Source organism: Pezoporus flaviventris, unplaced genomic scaffold (genome assembly GCF_033815535.1).
Source record: "Pezoporus flaviventris isolate CSIRO_AGI_PZ_B2104156 unplaced genomic scaffold, CSIRO_AGI_Pfla_v1 ptg000011l, whole genome shotgun sequence".
Lineage (NCBI taxonomy): Eukaryota > Metazoa > Chordata > Aves > Psittaciformes > Psittacidae > Pezoporus > Pezoporus flaviventris.
Genome location: NW_026892559.1, coordinates 2,338,327 through 2,359,695, shown reverse-complemented (window position 1 = coordinate 2,359,695; position 21,369 = coordinate 2,338,327). Strand labels below are relative to the sequence as shown.

Here is a 21,369-nt window from a genome sequence, read left to right as displayed (position 1 = left end):
TATCCAAGCAAAGGTGAAAAGCAAAGAGACCCAACCCTGCCTACATAGACGCAGCCCCTCCAAGCGAGTGATCCCTAGGAACAAAATAAGTCAAAGGATGGCTAACGTAGTTCTGCGTGGATCTGCAGCTGCCTCAGCCCAGTTCAAAAGCAGGCTCTCCCTTTCTTCTTTCTCTTGAGCAGGTAGCACCTGAGCTACAACAATAATGACCCTCTCCTAGAATGGAAAATCGAATTCACTCCTCAGTCCCAGCCGCAGTATTTCCCCCACCCTGCCTGCCACTTTTCTTCTTCAGGCCCAAAGGGCTGAGTTACCCCTGTGACAGAGAGAACAGTATTTTTGCACAACTCTTTTCTACCAGTCTTTGAGGTGAGGCTGTCAGCTGGGTGGTCGGGGTGTATCAAAAGAGAACGAACTATCAGGCCTTATAAAAAACTCCATATAGGAAATGCCCTTGGTTGGAATGTATTGCTGTGTGAATGCGGAGGGAGGAGAGGAAACATGCAGGCATTGGGAAACGGTCTCCCTCAGCTCTTGCACAGCTCCTTGCCCCTATTTATTGTATCAACATACAGACACCACTTTGTCTTTTAGAGTGAGGGATGGGGCCTAAACGTTTCATCACAACAAACTGAAAAATGCTTTTGCTTGGATGTGGGAAATGTTTGCCATCTTTTAAATATAAAACTAAACATATATTTGTGAACTTACTGTTGCTTTCATGTGGGAGCCTTCGCTGAACACAAACGATTACATTGTGCAGCTGCAAATGAATAGAGCATCTAGGATTAAAGAGATTTTTATTTAGCCACATATGAAATAGCAGAGCTGATAGCAGCCTCTGGTACAAAAAAGCCCCAGTGACCTAACAAGTAGCACCGTGAGCACCGGAACTAACAAATCTGCATCTCCTGTGTATTTGTATACGGTGGTTGATTGACTAGGGTGTCTAAGATGGCACAAACTTCATTTGAAGCTTTTCAGACAGATCAGGCACTTATTAGTGCTTTCGCTTTTATGGAGTATCTGCAACATAACAAGGCATGAACCCGCGCTGTAACTTTCCCTGTTGGGGACTGCGATAGGGTCCCTTTTTTGCTCTCAGATCGTTTGTGTTCACAAAATCTGTAGGGATGCCATTATGCTTCTGCCAAACTTGTTCAAAATTGGCCAGTGGGCTCAACAGTTATTAGAAATGGACAGACAGGCAGGCAGATGCAGGCACCATGACCACGTAAGCCTCATTTGCATCAGAAATCGGGCTAAAAGGACCTATATTGAAATTAATTTTTTAAGGCGAATTGATGGAGGAGCAGACCTCTGCAAAGTACAATTTTCAAATTTTAAGTTAATTTCATGCTAGGAAAAGCTACTGCTGACAGGCTGGAATACTAAAATTCTCCTTTTTACCTAAAGGAGAGGAACAGCACAGGACGAGCTCTGATGCCCCACCTCACCCTTGGATTTCTAAGCTAACTCATACCGAGAGCAGGTGATTGCTTATAAAGAGGAGGCAAAGAACACCTCCAGCAGCTCTGTCCCTACAATTTTTTCATGCATATGAGCACTTAGGGCTAATCACATATGTAAAGCGCTGCAAATGCCTTGTATTTCACCGCTGCCTTGCCTTTATCCCCATTTCCTTGATTATCCCTGCCAGCTTTGTTCCTGGGCTGCAAGGGCGAAGCCTGCTTTTCATCCTTTGTGTGCGCACTGCAAACCGCAGCGGGGCCTGGATCTATATGAGGGCCCCTAGCAACTATCACATAGCACGCAGAAATCGTAATTTAACATTACAGCCCCTAGTCTCTCAGCTGGGATGCGCGCATCCAGCCGGGGGTATTTATTCACGCTCCCAGCCAGAGCTAGGACCATGGCTGGTTTGTTCCCAGCTCTGACACCAGCCCGCTGAGCGGCCTCGGGCAAACCGCTCTGTCATCTCCCCATCTGCACACGGGATGCCCACCTCCCGCCTTTCTGGAGCCGCTGAGCTGCTGCTGCTCTCTAAGTGGGTTTGAAGAGGGCTGGCCAGCGGCCCGCTGCAGCCGACCAGCCATGGCTTGCAGCCACCGTGTGGCTCTGGCCCCATCCCGGTCCTACTCGCGGCCCTCCTCCTTTCCCCCATGAGCACCCCCCCCGGCTGGCTGCCACGTCTGAGAAAGGGGGGAGAACCTCTCTTAAATACTCTTTCGTATTTGCACCCTCTGGCCAAGGACCCCGGTGCGGGCCGGGCCGTGGGACCGCCACCCCTGTCCCACCCAGCTTCGGGGCAGTCTCCGGAAAGGGGTAGGGCCGAGGGGACAGTGTGGAGCGTGCGGGGCCGGCGCAGGGCGGCGAGGCCGCCCCACCCGTCGGGGCGGGCTCGGGCAGGCCAGGTGAGGCGGTACCGGCGCTGCCTTTCCCTCCTCGTGTAGCGTCCCGTCCCGTCCCGTCCCGTCCGGCCGGCGCTGCGGGAGCCGGCGGCATGGCGGAGTCCCAGGTGCTGCTGCTGGACGAGCTGCACGTCAATGAGAAGGTGACGGAGGCCCAGGCCCGCTTTTACTACAGCGAGGAGCAGCGCCGGGCCCTGGAGGCACTGGTGACCCGGGGCGAGGCGGCCTACCGGGAAGCGCTGAGGAAGGAGCAGCTCCGCGACTTTCTTTCCAGCCGGGAGCTGCAGGCCCTGCGGAGCGGATGGCGGGGGTACGACGACCCCGCGGAGAGTGGCAAGGTGGCGAGGGGGCCCGGCGGAGAGACCCTCTCGCTGGCCTACTGGCCCGAGTGCTCGGACACAGAGGTGCCCCCGTTGGACTTGGGCTGGACTGACAAGACCTTCTACCGGGGCATCAGCAGGGTGGCCCTCTTCACGCACCCCCGCAAGGAGGAGGGTGCGCCCCACCTGAAGGAGGTTGTGCGGGAGATGATCCAGCAGGCACAGAAGGTAGGGCCCGGCAACCACATGAGGCTGCTGGCCTCGACGAGGCAGCCCTGCCCGCCTTCATGCCTGGGCCGTGGCTGCCTGCATGGAGGGCTTGGGCTGAGGATGCGTGGGGTGGAAGGGAGGCAATAGCTAGCCCACCGTGGCCAGGCTTTCCTCTTTGGCCCCTTCCGCACGCACTCCAGTTGGTTGGTGTCCACCGGGCAGGGCTCTCCCTGCAGTTTGTTGCCAGTCACTTGTTGCCAAAGCTGATGCCCAGGATGGGGTTAAACCCTTACACATCCCCCAACCCCCGACTGGTTGGTGGTTTGCTTTGTTCTGCTCCAGTCTGATCCTCTGACTCAGGGGAAGGCAGGTTATGATGCTGTCATAGCCAGCCTTCTTGTAGAATCATAAAATCAGCTATGTTGGAAAAGACCTTTTAAGATCATCAAGTCCAACCTGTATGTGCAGGTATCCCTAGTTAAACACAGGGCAGCGAGTGTGGTTATGGAGTGGTGGTATATTAGGTTTATTTTTTGTGGTCTCAACACCATCCAGCCTGGACTGTGAGCAGCCAGACAATATGTGGCTGTGCCTGCTATTTATCTTTGGTTGGAAAGGACTGTTAGTGGTGACAGAACACCCATGGCAAGGAAACAAACTAGCCACAATGCTACAACAGTTTGTGCTGCATAGGAGGGGGCAATGAGGAGGTTTTTCTAGGTGTAGGTGAAATTTCCAGGGAAGACCACCCAAGAACAGACCCCCTTCAGGGCTGACATCCCCCCTGGGAAAGGGGGCTAACAGCCCAGCAGGCTCATTCCTGCTTTTGTTTTTTTTTCCTTTCTGGTTTTTCTTCTGCTAATGCAGCAGTGATTTCCTCCTCCACCTGCTTCATCCCCCCTTTCTTTGTCCCCGCCAGCACACGCTATACACACAACTTTCGCAGACTTGTTAAGACCAAATCTGCTGGGAAACACTGAAAACTTCCAGAGAGGCATTAATTAATCCAGCAGGTGAGCTTCACGGCCCCCTGCTCACAAAAGTACGTGCACACCCCAAAATCCTGTTCAGTGACTGATGTGATCAGTCGTATACAAGAGCCAGAAGCTGTACAATCCTCATGCTCCTATTTAGTGCAACGTCACATCATCTTTGCACTGCTCTAAATGCCTCTACAGACTGTAGAGGCATTTGGGAAAGCCCTGGGAAGCTGCTGTTTCATAGCTGTGCCTGGCACCTGGAAATAATTAATTCCTTTGTAGGTTTTCATGTTTTTCTCTGACTGGACAAACTGTGCCCCTCCCAGCCCAAAGGTGGTTTCATGTTTAATAGCCATTTGAGTGTTTAATGGTCCTTTTCATGATAACTATGCCTATTGTATTCAGCTGAGCTGGCCCTGGAAACTAAAAGTCTCCAGGTAGCAGCTTTTAGTTCAGCAGAGGAGAGGGGGGTTTTGTTGGTTTTGTTTTTTTTGAGGGGGGTCTAAACAGATACTAGTAATGTGGCACATGTCTGTGGGTGGCTTATCATCAGTGTTTTACAAACATATGTTAATTAAGCTGCCTTGCTGCAGTGAGATTGGCAAGTTAATGCTTGCCAATCTTCACATATCTATGAAGAGCTAGGCACACCTATGGGCCTAATAGATAAGTTTATTATCCATGGGATAGATAGAGGAATGGGGAAAACCTCTTGCAGGGGCAGACACTCATGCTCTGACTTGCTCTACTTGGGAACGCTCCTAGGTAATCTTGTGGCAAGGGTATGAGAAGACTTAACAACAGGGGTTGCCCACTGTACATTTTGCTGGCTTGAAAGTGTCATCTGCAAGGCAGCTCATCTGCTTTTTGAACAGGACTGCAGTTTGCATGGGTTTAATTCACAGTCTTGCAAAGAAGCCTAAACTGATCCAGGGCCCCAAAGCCTGGGAGGGAACCATCCATTCATATTGTAAGGCAGTACCAGCAATTAACGGTTTGTCCAGGACATGTTGTAATTTCTGCAGTCATTGAACTCATTGCAAATGGAAGGGATGGAAAGAAAGCAACACTTCTGCTACCAATTCTTGATCAATTCTCTATGTGGATGTTCTTGTTTCAAATGAATATTCTTGTTCCTAAATTACTACATCAATACCACAATGTGTGGAGGGGAGCAGGAGCGTAACAGGCCTGAATTACTGCATAAACTGTTCATGCCTTTAATTATAATCTGCCTGTATATGAAGTTATGCAGGAATAAAGTGGCAAAAGTTCACTGTATTTTAATTTTTAGAGGTTCTGGTAACATTCCTTGCATCTTGCTGCTTTGTGCTGGGAAGTGGGAACCAAGGCAGGACCTGAAATCCATTTCTGCCTAGCAAAAGTTATATGGGGCCTTATTGTTAGTATAATGTAGCTCCACTGTAGTTCACCTGTATTAGTAACCTATGTGTTAATAATGAGCATGAGCACAATGTCAGCTCTTTTTTCCTTTTTCTAACAAAGAAAATCTTGCGTAAGCACTGTTGACAGAAGGAGCCTGACAGAGCAGATGTGTTGGTTGTTGTTGACCGTACAAGCAGAGACTCGGCAAACACAGTAGGGGTTTACTGTGGCATCACTTTCCCGAAAGCAATTTGTTCAAGGGCATTTTTGAAAGGAAAGAAGTCTCTGGTGAGAATTATTCCCCATTCCATAGAGGGTTCTTTCAACTTCAGCTGCACTTCTTCCAAACTTCAATTGAAGAAAATCCACCGTTCAGTCCGGTCTTCAGCTCCATTCACCTGGATGTGGCATCCTCACCACAGCCTGGGCTTGGCACTGTGACCCCAGCACCTGGGAAATTAAGGCAACTCTTCCCAGCATACTGTCAGCATGAGAAAGGGAGAATGACAAAACATCTAAGTTCTGCATTAAAGTTGCCCAGAACCTTCTTGGTTTTGTTATTACTCATCCTATGGATGTTCAGGCTTGTCAGTCACGTCAGTGCAGCCTTTTGTTTTTATGTAAAATCTATGCCTGGAAAGAGGCATAGTTTTATACCAGAAAAAAATATACATGTGAAGAGAAGGAATGATCATTTTGCCTCCAAATCTTGAATACTCACCCCAGTCCCTTCCTGACAAATATGAGGTGTTTATGTTTGAGCTCCATAAGACATTCCTCAGCCATTTCCCTGAGAGCAGATTTCTTACAGGGAACTGGGAAAAAAGGAAAATAAAACTCTTGTTGTCTGGACTATGCCTCATGGCTGAGGATTCAGGCCTTGGTTCCTCAGCACATTCATTCTTCCATTAGTCACCTTCTGAGTAAGTGTCAGAGCTGTGTTTTTCACTCTTATTTTTCAATCTATTTTCAGTGGTGTTCTTTGATTTAAGTGGATCTGTACAGAGGCAACAAAAGTTTTACAATACAGAGGAGAAATCAGGTATTGGGCATTCCCCAGGCTGCTGAAATACTCCATCTTCCTTTAGAAGAAGGAGAAATCTCAAAGACATTTATTAAGTTCCTTCCAAAGTGCAGCAGGAGCCAAACCAGAAAATTACAAGATTATCGGCAGTGCTTGGGCATGTACATCCCGGTACTTCTGTTTCTCCTATATCCTCCTCCTCCATATTCCGGTGTCTGTGCTCTCCTTTTTTTTTTTGCATCAGTATGATGTGCCTCCCTTTGAGTTCCTAATATTTTATTCAGTTGTCTGTCTACTCTCTTCTTGTTTCCAGATTATCGCAGTAGTCATGGATGTATTTACAGACCGGGACATCTTCCGCGATATTGTTGATGCAGCATATAAGCGCTGGATCCCAGTCTATATAATCCTAGATGAGGAGGGTGTGAAGCTTTTCCTGGAAATGTGCAGATGCCTTGACCTCAGTGACTTACAGATCCGGGTAAGATATTCAATACTGAATCATCAGCTCCTGCAGGTCAGGAGTAATGAAGCTTGGAATTCACTCAAACAGGCAAACACACGTCTTCCTGCAAGTCACATCACAGCACTTAGACAGGGGTTGATGGAACATGGAGGTATAAGACAGTGGCTTGCTAATACAGAAAGAAAGAGAAAGGAAAGATTTGGATTTTTTGAATTTCACCTGAGACCTTGTGACCTAAAAATTCCTGTTTGGGAAGAAAATTTTCTGAGTAAATTCCTGTTTGCAAGGATTCAAACTAAAGTCCGGTGTAGCACTATGAGTTGTTGTCTGCATGGATCACAGTTATAGGACAAATACACTCTGTGAAAGCAAGACTTTCCTATCCAGCAGCGATCAGCTGGAAGTGAATGAGCTTGCAGTCCTCCTTTGCCTGAGAACTTAAGGGATTGAGGAGCATAGCTGCTCCTCAGTTCCATAACAGAGTATGCCTTCATATAGTGCATGCAGCACAACTGAATCGTCAGCCTAGCTTGGCTGGCAGAAGCAGCCTCAGTAGAATCTCATTCCATTACATACTGACTGAAATCCTTTGTGTGTTTATAGTTAGTGGTGTATTCCTTGCCTTTTTCATGTTTTTTAGTCACTGTCACTACTACAGACTTGTTCTGAATACTGACAAAGTTGCTAGGTTGGAAACAACCTATGGGATGCCAGACTCTCCCCTCTTGTGATCCAGCTGTTCTGAGCAGTGGGGGTGGGGGGAGGAATAAAGCCTTTTTGCCTGAAGGAAAAACTTTGCCCGAGTCTTCCATAAACACTCAATTAATAGTTAAAAAACAAATCCACAACCAAAACTCAAAAAGCTCCAAAGATTATACAGGCTCATATTGGTTAACAGTTGGACTTGATGATCTTTAAGGTCTTTTCCAACCTAAACTATTCTATTATTCTCTGATATTAACCATTTTAGGAGAATCATCTTAGTTCTGGATGAAAATTACTTGCATATATCTGAACAGTGCTCCTGTGAACTGTCACTCTGCTCTGAGTTTCTGGACTTCATCAAAAAAGACATCCAGCCAAGCAGCTTTCTCATCTTTCTCCAAAACAGAGATAGAAGTTTCTTTCCTCTGTTGTCTTTGAAAGCAAGACAGACCTTTTTCAAGTTTCAGGGGTATTCTGTGGCTTAGGCTTGAATCTCTTTGGTAAAAAACTGTGAAATCACAGCAGTAGTTCCATTTGCTCTGGTACCCATTTCCCAGTATTTTTCTCACCATGTCCATCATGTGTAGGAATGATGCCTTCAGTACAGCATATTTTAAGTCCTGGATAGAGTGAATGAAAAGATGCCCTGGCATTTTGTCTGCTTTCTCCGTTTTTAAACAGGAAGTGGCACCCTTCTGCTTTTCCTCTACCACTTTCTCCATAGGTATCTACCCAGACTTTACCCTCCAAAACCAATTATCCAGTGACATGCCAAAGCATTGACTAGGTCCTATAGCAGCCTGCTTGTGTTACGCTTTCCAAAGAGGTAGAGTTCAAACTGATGTCTTCAATAGCAGGAGAAAACTCTTCTGTGTCCCTTCTGTGCTTTCCTTCTCTCACTGCGGCCCTTGCTATGTTTTTGATTGGACTCCTGCTAAGTTGACCTGAAGGATATCCATTGCAAAGGACTTTTTAACATTCTTTTTTTGACCTAGTTATTCACACTTCTGCAGAGCTACAACCCACAGAGTGCTGTCCTTCAACTTTTTGCCCTTCTTCCCAGCTATCTCAGGCTGTATCTTAAATTGCCCTTAAGGTAGTTGTATTTCTTTTCCAGTGTGGATAAGGCTTTAGCTATTCTTGCTAAGGTCAGTGCAGTTTATTCCTGTTTATAGTACTATGAAAAGTCTGGGAAGAGTCTTCCTGTAAGGGGAAACAAGTCATTTGCCTCTCAGGGAAGATGGCTTCTTAGTATCCTGCCCAAGGCTGCCTTGGATGTATTTATGCTGCTGCTTGGGTCAGTATGGCAGAAGTCATCATACAGTGGTTGCCCTGAATCACCAGGGTTTAGATACCCAGGGAATCTCAAGCAAGGTTAAGGCTTCCCCTTCATGACTTCCCCCACCTCCACCTCATTGATGGAATGCATTGAGGGTCATTTTGATCTTTTGGTGTTGAAGACCCAGATTTTAAAAGCCAGCAAGTTGGGCCTCTGGGCTTGCTCAGGCAGAATCTTGTCCCACACTGATCACAGATGATGCTGGAATTGCTGAGGAAGAATGAGAAACTCTAGTGCAGTTAACTCTATCATTCACCCATTCCTTATTTATGACTTTCTTTCTTCTGATATCTGCTTTGATGTCTGATTCTTTTTATTCTCCACAGATTTCAGCATCAGGGAAAACATTCTTTCCTTACACAGTCTTTTTGTGTAATCATTTTGCTTTCTTCTAAAAGATTTTCACCAGCAGGCCATTAGTATCCTTCCTGCCCTTCCCACCGTTCCTTTGGAGTACTTGGACAATACAAGCTTTTTCCTCAGAAAGTTGCAGCAATATGGGATGTAACTTTAAAGTTTAGAGGCAGGGAAAAGGATCCCAGGGAAAGAGGAAGAGAGATGACATGCTACCATGGGCTGTCACTGCTGCAGGGCGAGGATGCTTATTCTGTCTTCTGTCACCACCAGATGCTCAGATCATTCACTGATTTCCCACCCTTTTGTTTCCATTGCTGTGTTCATCCAGCACAGAGTGAATACTTCAATGGTCCTAATACAGGGAGATTTACTGTTAACGCTGGATTTTGCCCCTTTGTCTATATACAGTGCTGGGCATTTTCACAAAATTCCTGGCTAGCGTATCATTTTGGGATGGGAAAGTATCATGATCTGCTGTAGGAAGACAGTACCTCACAAAACAAAAGACAAAAAGTTCTTTACTGACTCCAAGCATGAAATGAGAAAACCTCAATGATTGTCTGAAGGCCAGAGATCACTAAACAAACACTGAAATTCAACCACTGGCCCGTTTATGCTGATGCTGGGCTGTTAGTAAAAGCATGCCCTGTGTGTATAAGTCATGTGGCTTCCTGAGCCTACAGGACATGGTTTGCCAGACCTTTGTTATGTTTGTTAGGCCCAGGTCGGTCCAGGGATAACAAAGTGTCAGTCACAACAAGAGTGTTCTTCGGAGATCATGATGGATCGAAGTACTCAACTACAAAATTCATAGTCCCACACAAATTCTCTTCTAGTTGATCTGAGGGTGGCTGTTCTCACCATCTTTCAGACAAGTTCTGTTTTTCTTGATTAGCTTCTGCTAATCAAGACCACAGTAACAGACACTCCTGCTCAAAGACAAGGAGTTCACTTAGAGCTCCAAGCAAGCCCAGGGAATGAGTTACCTGCAGGAAGTTTCACCTTCATGTTAATTTTTACATTAATTTTCCCAACATGTAAGGAATTCTTACCCTCACTTCACTCTTAAAACTTCTCTTAAACTCTTAAAAGCTTCTGCCTAATTTTTGGAATTTCTTAATCAGTATTTGTATATATTAGGGCCACAAGGATGAGCAGGGGGCTGGAGCACCTCCTGTATGAAGACAAGCTGAGAAAGTTGGGGCTGTTCAGCCTGGAGAAGAGAAGCTGCATGGAGACCTCATAGCCTTTCAATATCTGAAGGGGTCCTACAGGGGTGCTGGAGAGAGACTCTTCATCAGGGACTGTAGTGACAGGAGAAGAGGCGATGGGTTTAAACTTAAACAGGGGAAGTTCAGGTTAGGTATAAGGAGGAAGTTCTTTACTGTGAGGGTGGTGAGGCACTGGAGTGGATTCCCCAAAGAAGTGGTAAATGCTCCATCTCTGGCAGTGTTCAAGGCCAGGCTGGACAGAGCCTTGGGCGACATGGTCTAGTGTGAGGCGCCCCTTCCCATGGCAGAGGTGTTGGAACTGGATGATCTTAGGGTCCTTTCCAACCCAAACCATTCTGTGATTCTATGATTCGAATACCTGCAAGTTTTACTGTTTTGTCAACAAGCATGCCTTTTCCAGAACTGTTTGTGGCAAACACGTAGGGTGGAGCAGTAGTACAAGAAAACAAAGGATAGGAGCTAACCCAAACGAATTCTATTGACTGAAGGGATCCGATTTTTCCAGGGACAGCAGAAAGGGGATCTCCACATTCAGTGTGGAATTGTGGAAAAATTGTGGAAAACCACAGTCAATGTAAGGGTCTGTTGAGTCACTGTCATCTATTGGCTACTGCTTTTGTCTGTTAGTTTAGAGGTCGCTCATGCCATCCATCCCAACTTGAAATAAAGATCATATATATCAGCAGTTGATCTAAAAGGAAGAGTACACACAGGATTCCCTTTTGGAAGTACTTAAAATGCTTCCTTTTAGGTTCTGCCTTGAGTAGCCTCCCAACCCACCCCCAGCTGTAAGCACTAATGCCCAGGTCTGTCTAGTGATAACAACAAAGTGTCAGTCACAACCCAACCTTTCTAAACTGCGTCTAATTTATCTCTCCATGGATTCAGGGTGAGCTTTAAAAGTGTGTCACAATAAAGCAAGAAAGACTGATTCCTTCACTCTTTGTATTAGGATGCTGTGTCAGGCTTGACTGTTACTAGTTCATATTAAGTTGCTGCCAGGGAGACGTTAGTCACTTCTTGTGATGAGTGGTGCAAGCCTGTGTAAAGTAAATGTGGACACTTAATGCAGGTTGCAGCTTCCATAAGCCAGGATATGAAATCTCAAGCAGGCTTCTGCAAGAATAACAGATCTGGAGGGGTCACTTCTATCTGGTGAACTCTCTGGTCATCCAACCAAAATATTTATTATGATTGTAACAGTAGTGTCCCCCCCGCACTCCCCAAAAGGGCTGCAGTATCACCTCATTTATATTTGTCTTTCCTCTTTTGTTGTTGTGTAGTCTGTAGTACATGAACCCGGGCTTGTTCCTCCTCTGTATGGCTTGATGTATCAACCTACAAATGCTCTGTGTTTCTTCAAGGCAGAAAACATTATACAAATAACCTAAGTGATCTGGTGTTTATATGACTTTGTGCTTGTTTTCTGCATTTCAAGATGTATTTATGCACTCCTGTGCCTGCTTTGTTCAAGGAGGCTTATGTATTCAGCTGTTTGGTTCTATCCCCTCTGTGTCTAAGTATTATATGTAGTTCAGTTACTGCAGAAATTCAGGTGTGCTTTATTCCCACCTAAAGATGATGTAACGTACAAACACAATAAAATCCACACTTGTTACATGCTCAGAAACTTTCTGCTCACACAGGCTGGTATTTCTTGATTCACAAAGGTACAGGACCCATGTGTTGACTGATTTGAAAAACAGAGTCCTTCTTGTCACTTGCAATCAATATTCCATGATTTGGTCAATCCAGCATTCAGCTTTACTCAGCAAGGAAAGTAATTATTTCAGGTGATCAGCCAGCCAGCTACAAATGTTATTCTAAATACTGGAAGGGGCACCCTTTCTCCCGTGCTGTAGCCAACCTGTATTCAGCATCCCACACATATGACTCACTGCTAGGCCTTGGGCAAATCACTTCATCTTTTTTCTCAGGCTCCTCATCTTTAAAACAGGGTAATAATACTTTCAGCAGTGTTGTGAGCATTAATTAGCTAATGCCCACACATGACTCCAGACAGATCAAGCAATAGATGACTGCAAAATAGTAGTATCATCAGTTACTGTTAGTCAGAATTTGTATTGCTGCTGCTGTATTTTAATGGGGCAAAGAGGAGCAGATTCAAAAGGTAAGAGTTATAGTTAGAAAAATGCTGTTTGAAAGAGATCTGCATTCTTACAATCACTCGTTCCTGCGCACTGATTTCTATAGCCTATCAATATTTAAGCTGTGAGGTTTATAATCATAGGACTTAGCTCTTTGTGGGATCCAAGGCTGTGCTAGCATTAGCCGAATCCTCATGATTCTCCTGCTCTGCAGATGGAGGAAGAATGAGGCAAAGGTGAATTGAGTTTCCTAGAGCATCACAGCAAATAGCATGAGAACTGTGATTACACTTGGGACTATCTGACTCCCAACCCTGGATTTATTACTCTGGATCACAATACCTCTTAGCTTTTCATTGTTAAAAGAATTCTTACAGAAACAGATGGTCAGATGAATAAAATGGTCCATATTTGTGTGTCAGAGTGACAAGATAATTTGCTCTAAACTTACACTGACAATGTTTTTGGGGGGAAGGGGTGTTGTTTCATGTTGGACATTTTGGCAGTTTAGCCACATGTAGCCAGGACCCATGAGCAGAATAACACTTGGCCCAATATGGGGAAATCTATTCTTATAGTAAGTGCAGGCACACATCTGTTGATGAAAGTTGTGTGACCTTAAATCTGCTTTTTCTCTGTGCCTGGTAGTGCTTTGTTTCATTACTTGTAGGTTTGCTGGCCAGAAGGTGTAAGACAGGAGGTTTGGGGAGAGGTACTTTTCTAACTACTTCCATGCACTTAATGAAAAGTTTTTCCTTCCTCCTCTTCAGAGATTTTTGCTGATCTATTCAGGACATTGGTAGATGTACCCCACTCCTATTGTTCAGAAAACGTTCTGTGTTTTTTCAGTCTCTGTTGAATAGTGAAGAATCTGGGTGGACACTCTGTTTGGGGTTCTTATAGCAAAATTGTAAAGGTCAGGGTTCTCCTTTTGTTGTATCAGACAGGAAACATTTATCTTTTAAGCAATGGAATCGTTTTCTCCTCTCTTCTATAATAATTAAGTTGTCCAGTCTTCTAATTTGCTCAGTTTTGTCAAGCCATGTGTTGATGGGAATCACAACACAAGCACAAAAAGAACTTAATCTACACCTGTCTCATACAGTACCCTCCAAGTAACCCTGTCCTTTGCACCTATGCACAGATGTTGCAAACTTCCTTGGTTTTGTAGTCGTGCTAATGTAACCTGGAGAAGAGCTCATGGGTGCTGTGGAATAGAGATCAGGATTCAGAGAGTGCTGACATGACTCAGAGCTCACTCTGAATCATTCCCCTGAACTGGGCTGGGCCTTCTGAGCTACAGCATAAGACTGGAGATGCAGGATTACTTGATTTTGAAAGCATTGTTTTGCCAGTGGGCTAAGATGAATAGCTGAAGACAGCAGGCAGGGTTACAAAGATGCTGACCCATTGGACAGGGCTATAAACTGATGGAGGGGAGTGACTTGCTTTGGCAGGGGATGACAACAGGTCTTACGGCACTATGCTTTTCTTTCTGCAACCCTTCTGATTTCTGGTGGATGATACTAAATGAGCTGTAGTCCCAGAAGTAGTGAGATAATGCGAGTGACATGTTAAGACTTGGAGCTGGCAATTATATCATTCTCTGCCCTATTTATTGTGACATTTGGTCTTTTCACCTCCCTGTTAGAATATCCGTATACGTTCTGTGACAGGAGTTGGGTTCTACATGCCAGCAGGGAAGATCAGAGGCACACTGGCATCCCGATTTCTGATGGTGGATGGTGAAAAGGTGGCCACTGGATCATACAGGTGGGTTGCTTTTGCATGAGGCAAAGCTATATTCTTTGTGTAAAGAATGGCCTGTGACTTTGCTTGGGAGTCTTCTTTTTGTATCATTCCCTTTCTTATTCCAGCCTCTGTAATCTGTGTGGTGTGTGTAGAAACTGGGGTGGGACAACAGAGAAGGTGACACAGAGCACAAGCTGCTCCTTAGAGAACAGAACATGCCCAAGCTAGTGGACCATTTCATGGACTAGAGATAGTTCCATACTGTGCTCAGTTCTCTTCAGTGAGGTTTCCATGCTGGGGGCTCCTTCTGTTGATGCAGTGTTGCTTTTTAAAAAGCGTAAACTGTCCTTCAGAGTTTTAGGGCCTTTTCTTCCAGATCTAGTCTGCATGCCTGATGAAGAGCAGTAATAAGCTTCATGTATCTATCCTGACCCATCTTGGCAAGGACATATGGGCAAATGGCATAATGCTGCATATTCCTATGTAGTATCTTAGGTATTGCTAGGTGGGCTGGGTCAAGAATACACCTAGAAATATAATGTTGGTTCTGTTTCCTGCTTTCAGCTTCACATGGAGTTCATCGCACATTGACAGAAACATCCTGCTAGTCTTGACAGGACAGCATGTGGAGATGTTTGACATAGAGTTTCGTGAGCTCTACGCCATCTCAGAGGAAGTTAATTTCTACAAGGAACTGGGTATTGCTAACCCATTCCTTCTTGGAATTGGGAAGCCAGGCCTTCGTTCCTCCACTGTGGCTCGGAAGTTCATTAACCCCAAGTATGGTTTAGTGGCAGGGGCAACCCGTGGTGATATGATGCTCTGGGCTTCACGACACAGGCAAGATAATCAGGGGAACATGGAAAAGGAGGAATCAAGTGAGTCAAAGAAGCGGTTAAATCAGTTTCTGAATGACTTAGTCACATTGGAGCAAGAGTTCCCAGAAATTGATCCACCACTGGAGAACTTGAACAAACTGAATCGGAGCCCTCAGAAACTGTTGTCCCGGCTCCACATGGACCTGAAAAATAAATCCAAATCCAGAGAGTCTATTCGTGATGTGAAGAAAGAAGATGCACAGGCCAATTCAAAGCAAGGAAAACGGTTTGCCAGTGGGCTTTTCAGTCGCAAGGCCAAACGGTCTCCAGGCTCAAGTATTGAGGCCAACTCTTTTGCCAGTGAAGGACATTCAGGAGAAGATCTTGGGAACATGAAACTGGAATATGAGCAGCTCAGCATTGGCCGTGCCAGTGTTCGGAGCACCGGAGGCATCTCAGGTACCAGCATATTCTGTCTCCGTGTCCCTTGTTCTGAGTCTGGCTGATTGGTGGTATTGTTTCCTCTACATTAAATTGCGTGGGATCAAAGAGAAGTAGAAGTTGCATCAAATGATACAGGCAATTTAAGTTGAAGGGAATTTAATGGCATTCTTACTGTAAAGTTGGTACTTCCCATGTAAATGTTTTCCCATACTTCTCAGCAAGCGGATATGGGACAAAGGGAGAGAAAGGTGAATGTTTCCTTATGTAAAACAGGTTGTGTATACAGTTCAGGAAGTGCACTGCCCTAATATCTTAGAATGGTTTGGATTGGAAGATCATCTAGTTCCAACCCCCCTGCCATGGGCAGAGATAGCTTCCACCAGAGCCAGTTGCTCAAAGCCCCATCCAGCCTGGCCTGTGTTTGCTATTGTCATGACTAGCAGGGTGCAGGCAGATTTTCAGTGTAACCCTTCCTTTCCTCATTTGTGTTTAGTTGGATGTGAATCCTGTGACAACTGGAGAAGAGAGGAAAACGTTTTTATGTTGAGGTGAGAGGGCAAGGAGTGGAGGAGAAGGTGAAAGTCTTTATTTTGCTCCTTTATCACCTTCTGGAATAAGGGAGAAGGTTTTGAAAATAGACACTATGGAGGATTAGTTAGATCTCAACTTTTCTTTCCTTGCTAATCATAGAACGCATGATTGATATTTTCACTACATCCTTCTAAGGCTTCATCTGGTTGAAGACATAAATGATAAAGATGTCTCCCAATTTATGGGTTCATAGCTAACTTCCCAAGGTTTTAGATGTTTTATGACAATGAAGTAAATCTATGGACTGTTCAGCCTGGTTGTCTTCCTCTCTCAATGAGCTGTGCTAGGTGTCCATACAGCCTGTGCCAGCAGGAAAATAAACTAGTTCCAGGGAGAAAATTTTTCCTTAACTCGTCTGGCCACAGACCATTCTGTGCTCTGATGAATGTGAAATGCAGGCGCAGAGAAACTGAATTCCCTTGAGACTGCCATGATGTGAAATGGAAAGACATTCTCCTGAGACCAAAACCAAAAGAAAGATATTGGGAAGGTCAACAGCAGCAATTGATTAGGTCCTTGGAAATATTTCTGGTGGAATGAAGCACAGACTCAAAAACACCAAACGAACACAAGAGAAAGGAGCTGTAAGAGAGCATGAATTGTGCATTTAAGATTATTTAGGATTTGTGTTTGGCTTTTTGGGAGGCAGAAGGAAACCCTGGTCTAAAGAAGTCCTCTCCCCAAATCACTTTACGGCTTGAGCACAGGCAGTGTGTGCTGCTGGGCCGCATTTCTCAGAGCCAGGAAAACAGTATCTGCGAAGACCTATAGGGAGGTGTATGGGCATTTCCTTTGGAAGGAATGGACCTGAGGGCTTGCACTACCCTCTAGTGACAGAAGTAGAGTATTGTGTAATCTCTGATTTGTCAGCACTTTACAGGATCAGAAATGCACCGAGTTTCTCACTGTCAGCTGTTTTAACGCAGACAGCCCACCATTTCTGCAACGTCGTGATAAAATTAGACTGAGATTAAGGCACGAAAGAGACTGATGTCTCTAGTGAGGTCCCTTGTGGGGCATTGCACACTCTGGGCAGCAGGGATGTCCCTATTCCTTTTAACACAGTGGATCTGGGCCAGACAGTGTGATGCTAGGTCTGGACCATCTCCACAAAGTCACTATCATGCTATGCTGTTCAGGTTCTATTTATTGCCACTTCCTGAAGGCTGACACGTCTTTAAGTAATGATGAGGGAAGAACTGAGATCAGGTTCAGGGAAGGTCCAGCACACCTGCCTTCCCACTGTGCTCTTCCTCACGTGGTAAGTCTTTCCAAGGAGTCCATGCAAGTATTTTCTTGGTTTATGCAAACTGAGAATGCCTGTTCATGGTGGCGGTGGGAGAGTCCAACTTTTGAAGCATGATGTAAGTAGCCTTAGGTCATCTGGTGTTGTAAAAGGCTGAAGGAAGATCACTACCTGGGTGTTACACTGTTTGTGAAAGTTTCTCTAAACTAATGGTCCCAAAGCGGCACGTGAGTAGAGATGGCAGAGGGCACATTAGGAAGAGGGAGGCTCATGAGAAAGAGTTAAAAAATGTGTTACCCAGAAGATCCTGCAGCTACTCAATCAGTAGCACATGCTTCATTAGGATTTAATAAAAAATTCTTGAACATGGGCATGAATAGAATTCCAGCTTCAAGATAAAAATAGGAGGCACTTTGTTCTTGTGTAACTGTAGGAGTGACTTAGTTTTAAAAGTGTAACTTTTCTTTGAGCAAGTCTAGTAAAAACTGGTGCTATCATAGTCTGGGTGACAGAAGGGAGGTAAGAAGTGAAATGAAGGAAGAGAAGGTGCTTGGTATGCAGTCAGGTTGGGATGCAATTATTCAGAACTTCACAGTTTGAAATAGCTGCCCTTACCTTTTGTAAAGATTAAACAGCACACTTAAGCCCTGTGGGCCTGCCTGTGCACACATCCTCCAAAGTCACTATTAATTCTCTAGTACCACAGAGACACATCCCACCTCACAAATGCATAGAGACTAGATCCACACCCCAAGCAGTTTGCAGAGTAATTGAAACACATTATTCAAGTAGGCTAAAAGTCGGGTTCAGCCTTGTAAGAGCAAATGGTGATGAAGAGAATCTGAACTGGGAAGTGATGAAAGTGTGTTCTGTGACAGTCTGAAAATCTGCCTCGGTATCTGCATGCTAGAAAAGGACACCTACAAGTCAAAATTGGGAGTCTGGAAAATACAAGAGCTACAGATAGTAATGTCACAGAATAAGTGTCCAAATGAACATCCTGAGGTGGTGTTCTAGCACACTTCACAGACTGTGCTTTGTTTCACAAGGTTTTCTTAAACCACATCATCAAATTGACACAACTCTTGAATTTCACTGCTTAGGAATTGCCTGCTTAGGAACACAACAGCAGCTCTGAACCTGACCAGAATCTTGTTAATTTTAAGCTGCTGCTGGGCAGACTCTGATCAGTAAAGACACTGACATCTGTGTGCAGTTTCAGGGGAGGACTGCAAAGGTTTGAAAGCTGCCTTCCTTTAGAAGGCACTGGCTTTCTGTCTTGTTTTCTCCCCTGCAGTAAGCAAATTGGGCTCATTCAGAAGGGTCTGCTATCCCGAGTTGCTTCATACATTGGCCTTTGCTCCTCATGAGCACTGGCTGCAGAACATACATACTTAATAGCAGGATTTTGTGTTTCGTTTTCAGGTGCTTCTTGCAACAAGGAATAGGATTTACTCTGGGCACAGAAATACTGCAGAAATAGCTGCTTAGTTATCAGTGGTGTTTTTCATCCAAAGTGGGATCACGGACGGCTGGTAATTGGAATCTTCAGCCTCTTTTCTATAGAGGAAGAGGAGAATGTTGCTGGGTGCATACAAGGAGTGTGTTTGCTCTGACTGTAGCGGGATCTGTAGAAAAAGGTCAGAAGACAAGTATACAGTGAGAAGAATAAAGGAGTTGGGAGTAGAGATTAAGCAGAGAGGAGCACAGACACTTTTGAAAGTAAACATGAGGGTCTTGACTGTGATACAGACAGGGAAAGGAACAGGGGTGGTGACGAAATAGGAGTAATGATAAACTTAGTAGTGACATACAGGGTGGGTCAAAGTGGGGACAGGAGGTAGAACAAAATGCCATGGGGAGATGTGGGGAGGAGGCAGTAGCATGCAAAGCAGCCACAAAAGTGAGGGCAGGTTGTGGAGCAGCCTCCCCTGTGGATATTAACAAGTTGTAGTGTGGAAGAAGGTGGAAAGAAGGAGGGGGAGAGGAGAAAGCTATTATCTTCCCCATCTCCTATGGATGAGGGAAACATTGATCCAATACCCACAAGCGAGTGACAAGAAAAATGATTCACTTGAAGCCCAGTTCAGAGGCAGTGTGTGGGTTGAAAGCTCCCTTACCTTGGCATGGTTGAGACTTCTTAGTAGCATGTCACCATGACTTGTGGCAGTTTTCCCTCCCAGTTCTCACTACATAATGGCCACTGGCTCCAACTACTTGGGAGATGTACACATACCTTCCTTCTGTACAAATACATGAGTGGGGTCTGTCCTTGTTCAGAGTGACTGCAAGCCACACAGCAGCCTCTCTCAGTACGTACTGCCCTGGGCTATAGGTAAGCCCAGGGCAGTATATGTATAGTAAATGTATAGTATATGTAAGCCTTGCTGAGCTTAGAGCACAGATGAGCTCCTTTACTTGCAAAAGCCTCTGCAAACACACTATTGCAGTGCTTGAAGAAACTATGCTGGGGCATCCAGACCAACAACTGGCTGTAACGAAGGAGATGCAGGCACTGAAAAGTACTGGGAGCATGGAGAAGGAATCCATAGAGTGAGCAATGAAAAAAAACTATTATGAGAAAAAATGGGGGCAGCGTACTTCTGCTACTAAAGTGAGAGACCCTGGGGCCCTGGGATTTGTCCTGCAAAGGAAATGGTAGAAATACTGGTACATGAGATGTTTAACACAGAACATGAAAAGACTTCTACTGAGAATGTGTGTGGGGATCAAATGGATGAGGTGACCTGACTTTTTTTTTCATACCTCCCCCTTTGGAAAACCTCCCACCCAAGTCATGGCCAGACTGTTTTTCAGTGCCAACTGGGACGTGAGAATATCACTGAAGCTGGCCTGAGTACAGGCCAAAGCCTGGAAATGCTTCTCCAGTGGTTTTCTCCATAGCATACTTTGAATTTGCTCTTACTTTAATGTCTCTTCATTTCACAGTAGTAGGAAATACTAAGTCTAACACAAGGTGTAGAGTAAACAACATGAGAGTTTTGAAGCATGAGCCCAGATTTTATCCAGACCTTATTTACTTAACATTAACATTACTTCTTTTCATTCCAGGTAACATGGGTCCAAACTCCACTATGAGCGATAAAAACAAACAATCTACCTGTGTGTTATCTTGATTGGGAAGGGTTGTCTGGAGAACTGAAGACTGAACAAGCTGGAACAGTAACCTCTTGATTGCTTTTGAACCTACAGCCATATACTTATGCAGTGGTCTGTAAAGCCACTGCGTGGTCCTGGGTGCACCTGGCACCCCCCAGTTAAAGCACATTTACTGGGTGAAGCATAGACTTTGGATGGTTGGTCCCTAAAATGAGAGTGATGAATGTATTAGTCCATATGTCTGTGTGCACACATATTTTATATATAAAAGCAACTGTGATGACTGGTCTCAGAGCCTGCTCTGTGTCCAGATAAATGCAGATTTTCTGACTTAGTTGTGCTGCTACTTCAGTCTGTCTAGCTACAGACTCAGAGTGACTATGTTGCATTGTTTACTGCACTGCAAAAATGTATTGGTCTGACTGCCTGGAAGGCTAAATCCGATCGAAGTGGCAAATTCTGGGTGAAATAAGAATGTTTACAGACAGCGTAGTAATCCTTTGTCCACAAGGAGTCTTCCTGTAGATTCTCGTTGTCACCTACCCACACAGAAATGAGTGGTCTGGGAGAAGGGTTTAGTGGAGTCCAACAGATTAGTATCTTAACTGTATATAGCAGTCAAACAAAGTGATTTAGCAAGAATGTAGTTAAGAATAAAAATGGATGTTTAACCTGCAGCTGAGACTGGGTCAAGAGAAATGCCTTAAAAGGGAGACTGGGCAGGATCTGGGAGCAATAATGGAGCTTTGAGTGGCTGTTACAAAATCCTGTTTGTTGCTAATTCAGCAACACTTTACCATTCATGGAAACTGAATGATTAAGGAGCAGGTCTTTGAGGATTGAAAGAGGAAGCACAGGAGGCATACAAGCTTTTCAAATGTTTCTTTTTTCTTTTTTTT

At 45.0% G+C, this 21,369-nt stretch overlaps 1 protein-coding gene across 1 annotated transcript; it reads left to right on the top strand.

Moving 5' to 3' along the window:
* The first annotated feature begins 2,327 nt into the window (after positions 1-2,327).
* Positions 2,328-21,369, top strand: FAM83F (family with sequence similarity 83 member F). Its single transcript, XM_061450749.1, has 5 exons — positions 2,328-2,920; positions 6,606-6,773; positions 14,151-14,272; positions 14,816-15,528; positions 20,423-21,369. Exons 1-5 carry the CDS (start codon positions 2,465-2,467, stop codon positions 20,485-20,487), a joined length of 1,524 nt encoding a protein of 507 aa, XP_061306733.1. The 5' UTR covers positions 2,328-2,464; the 3' UTR covers positions 20,488-21,369.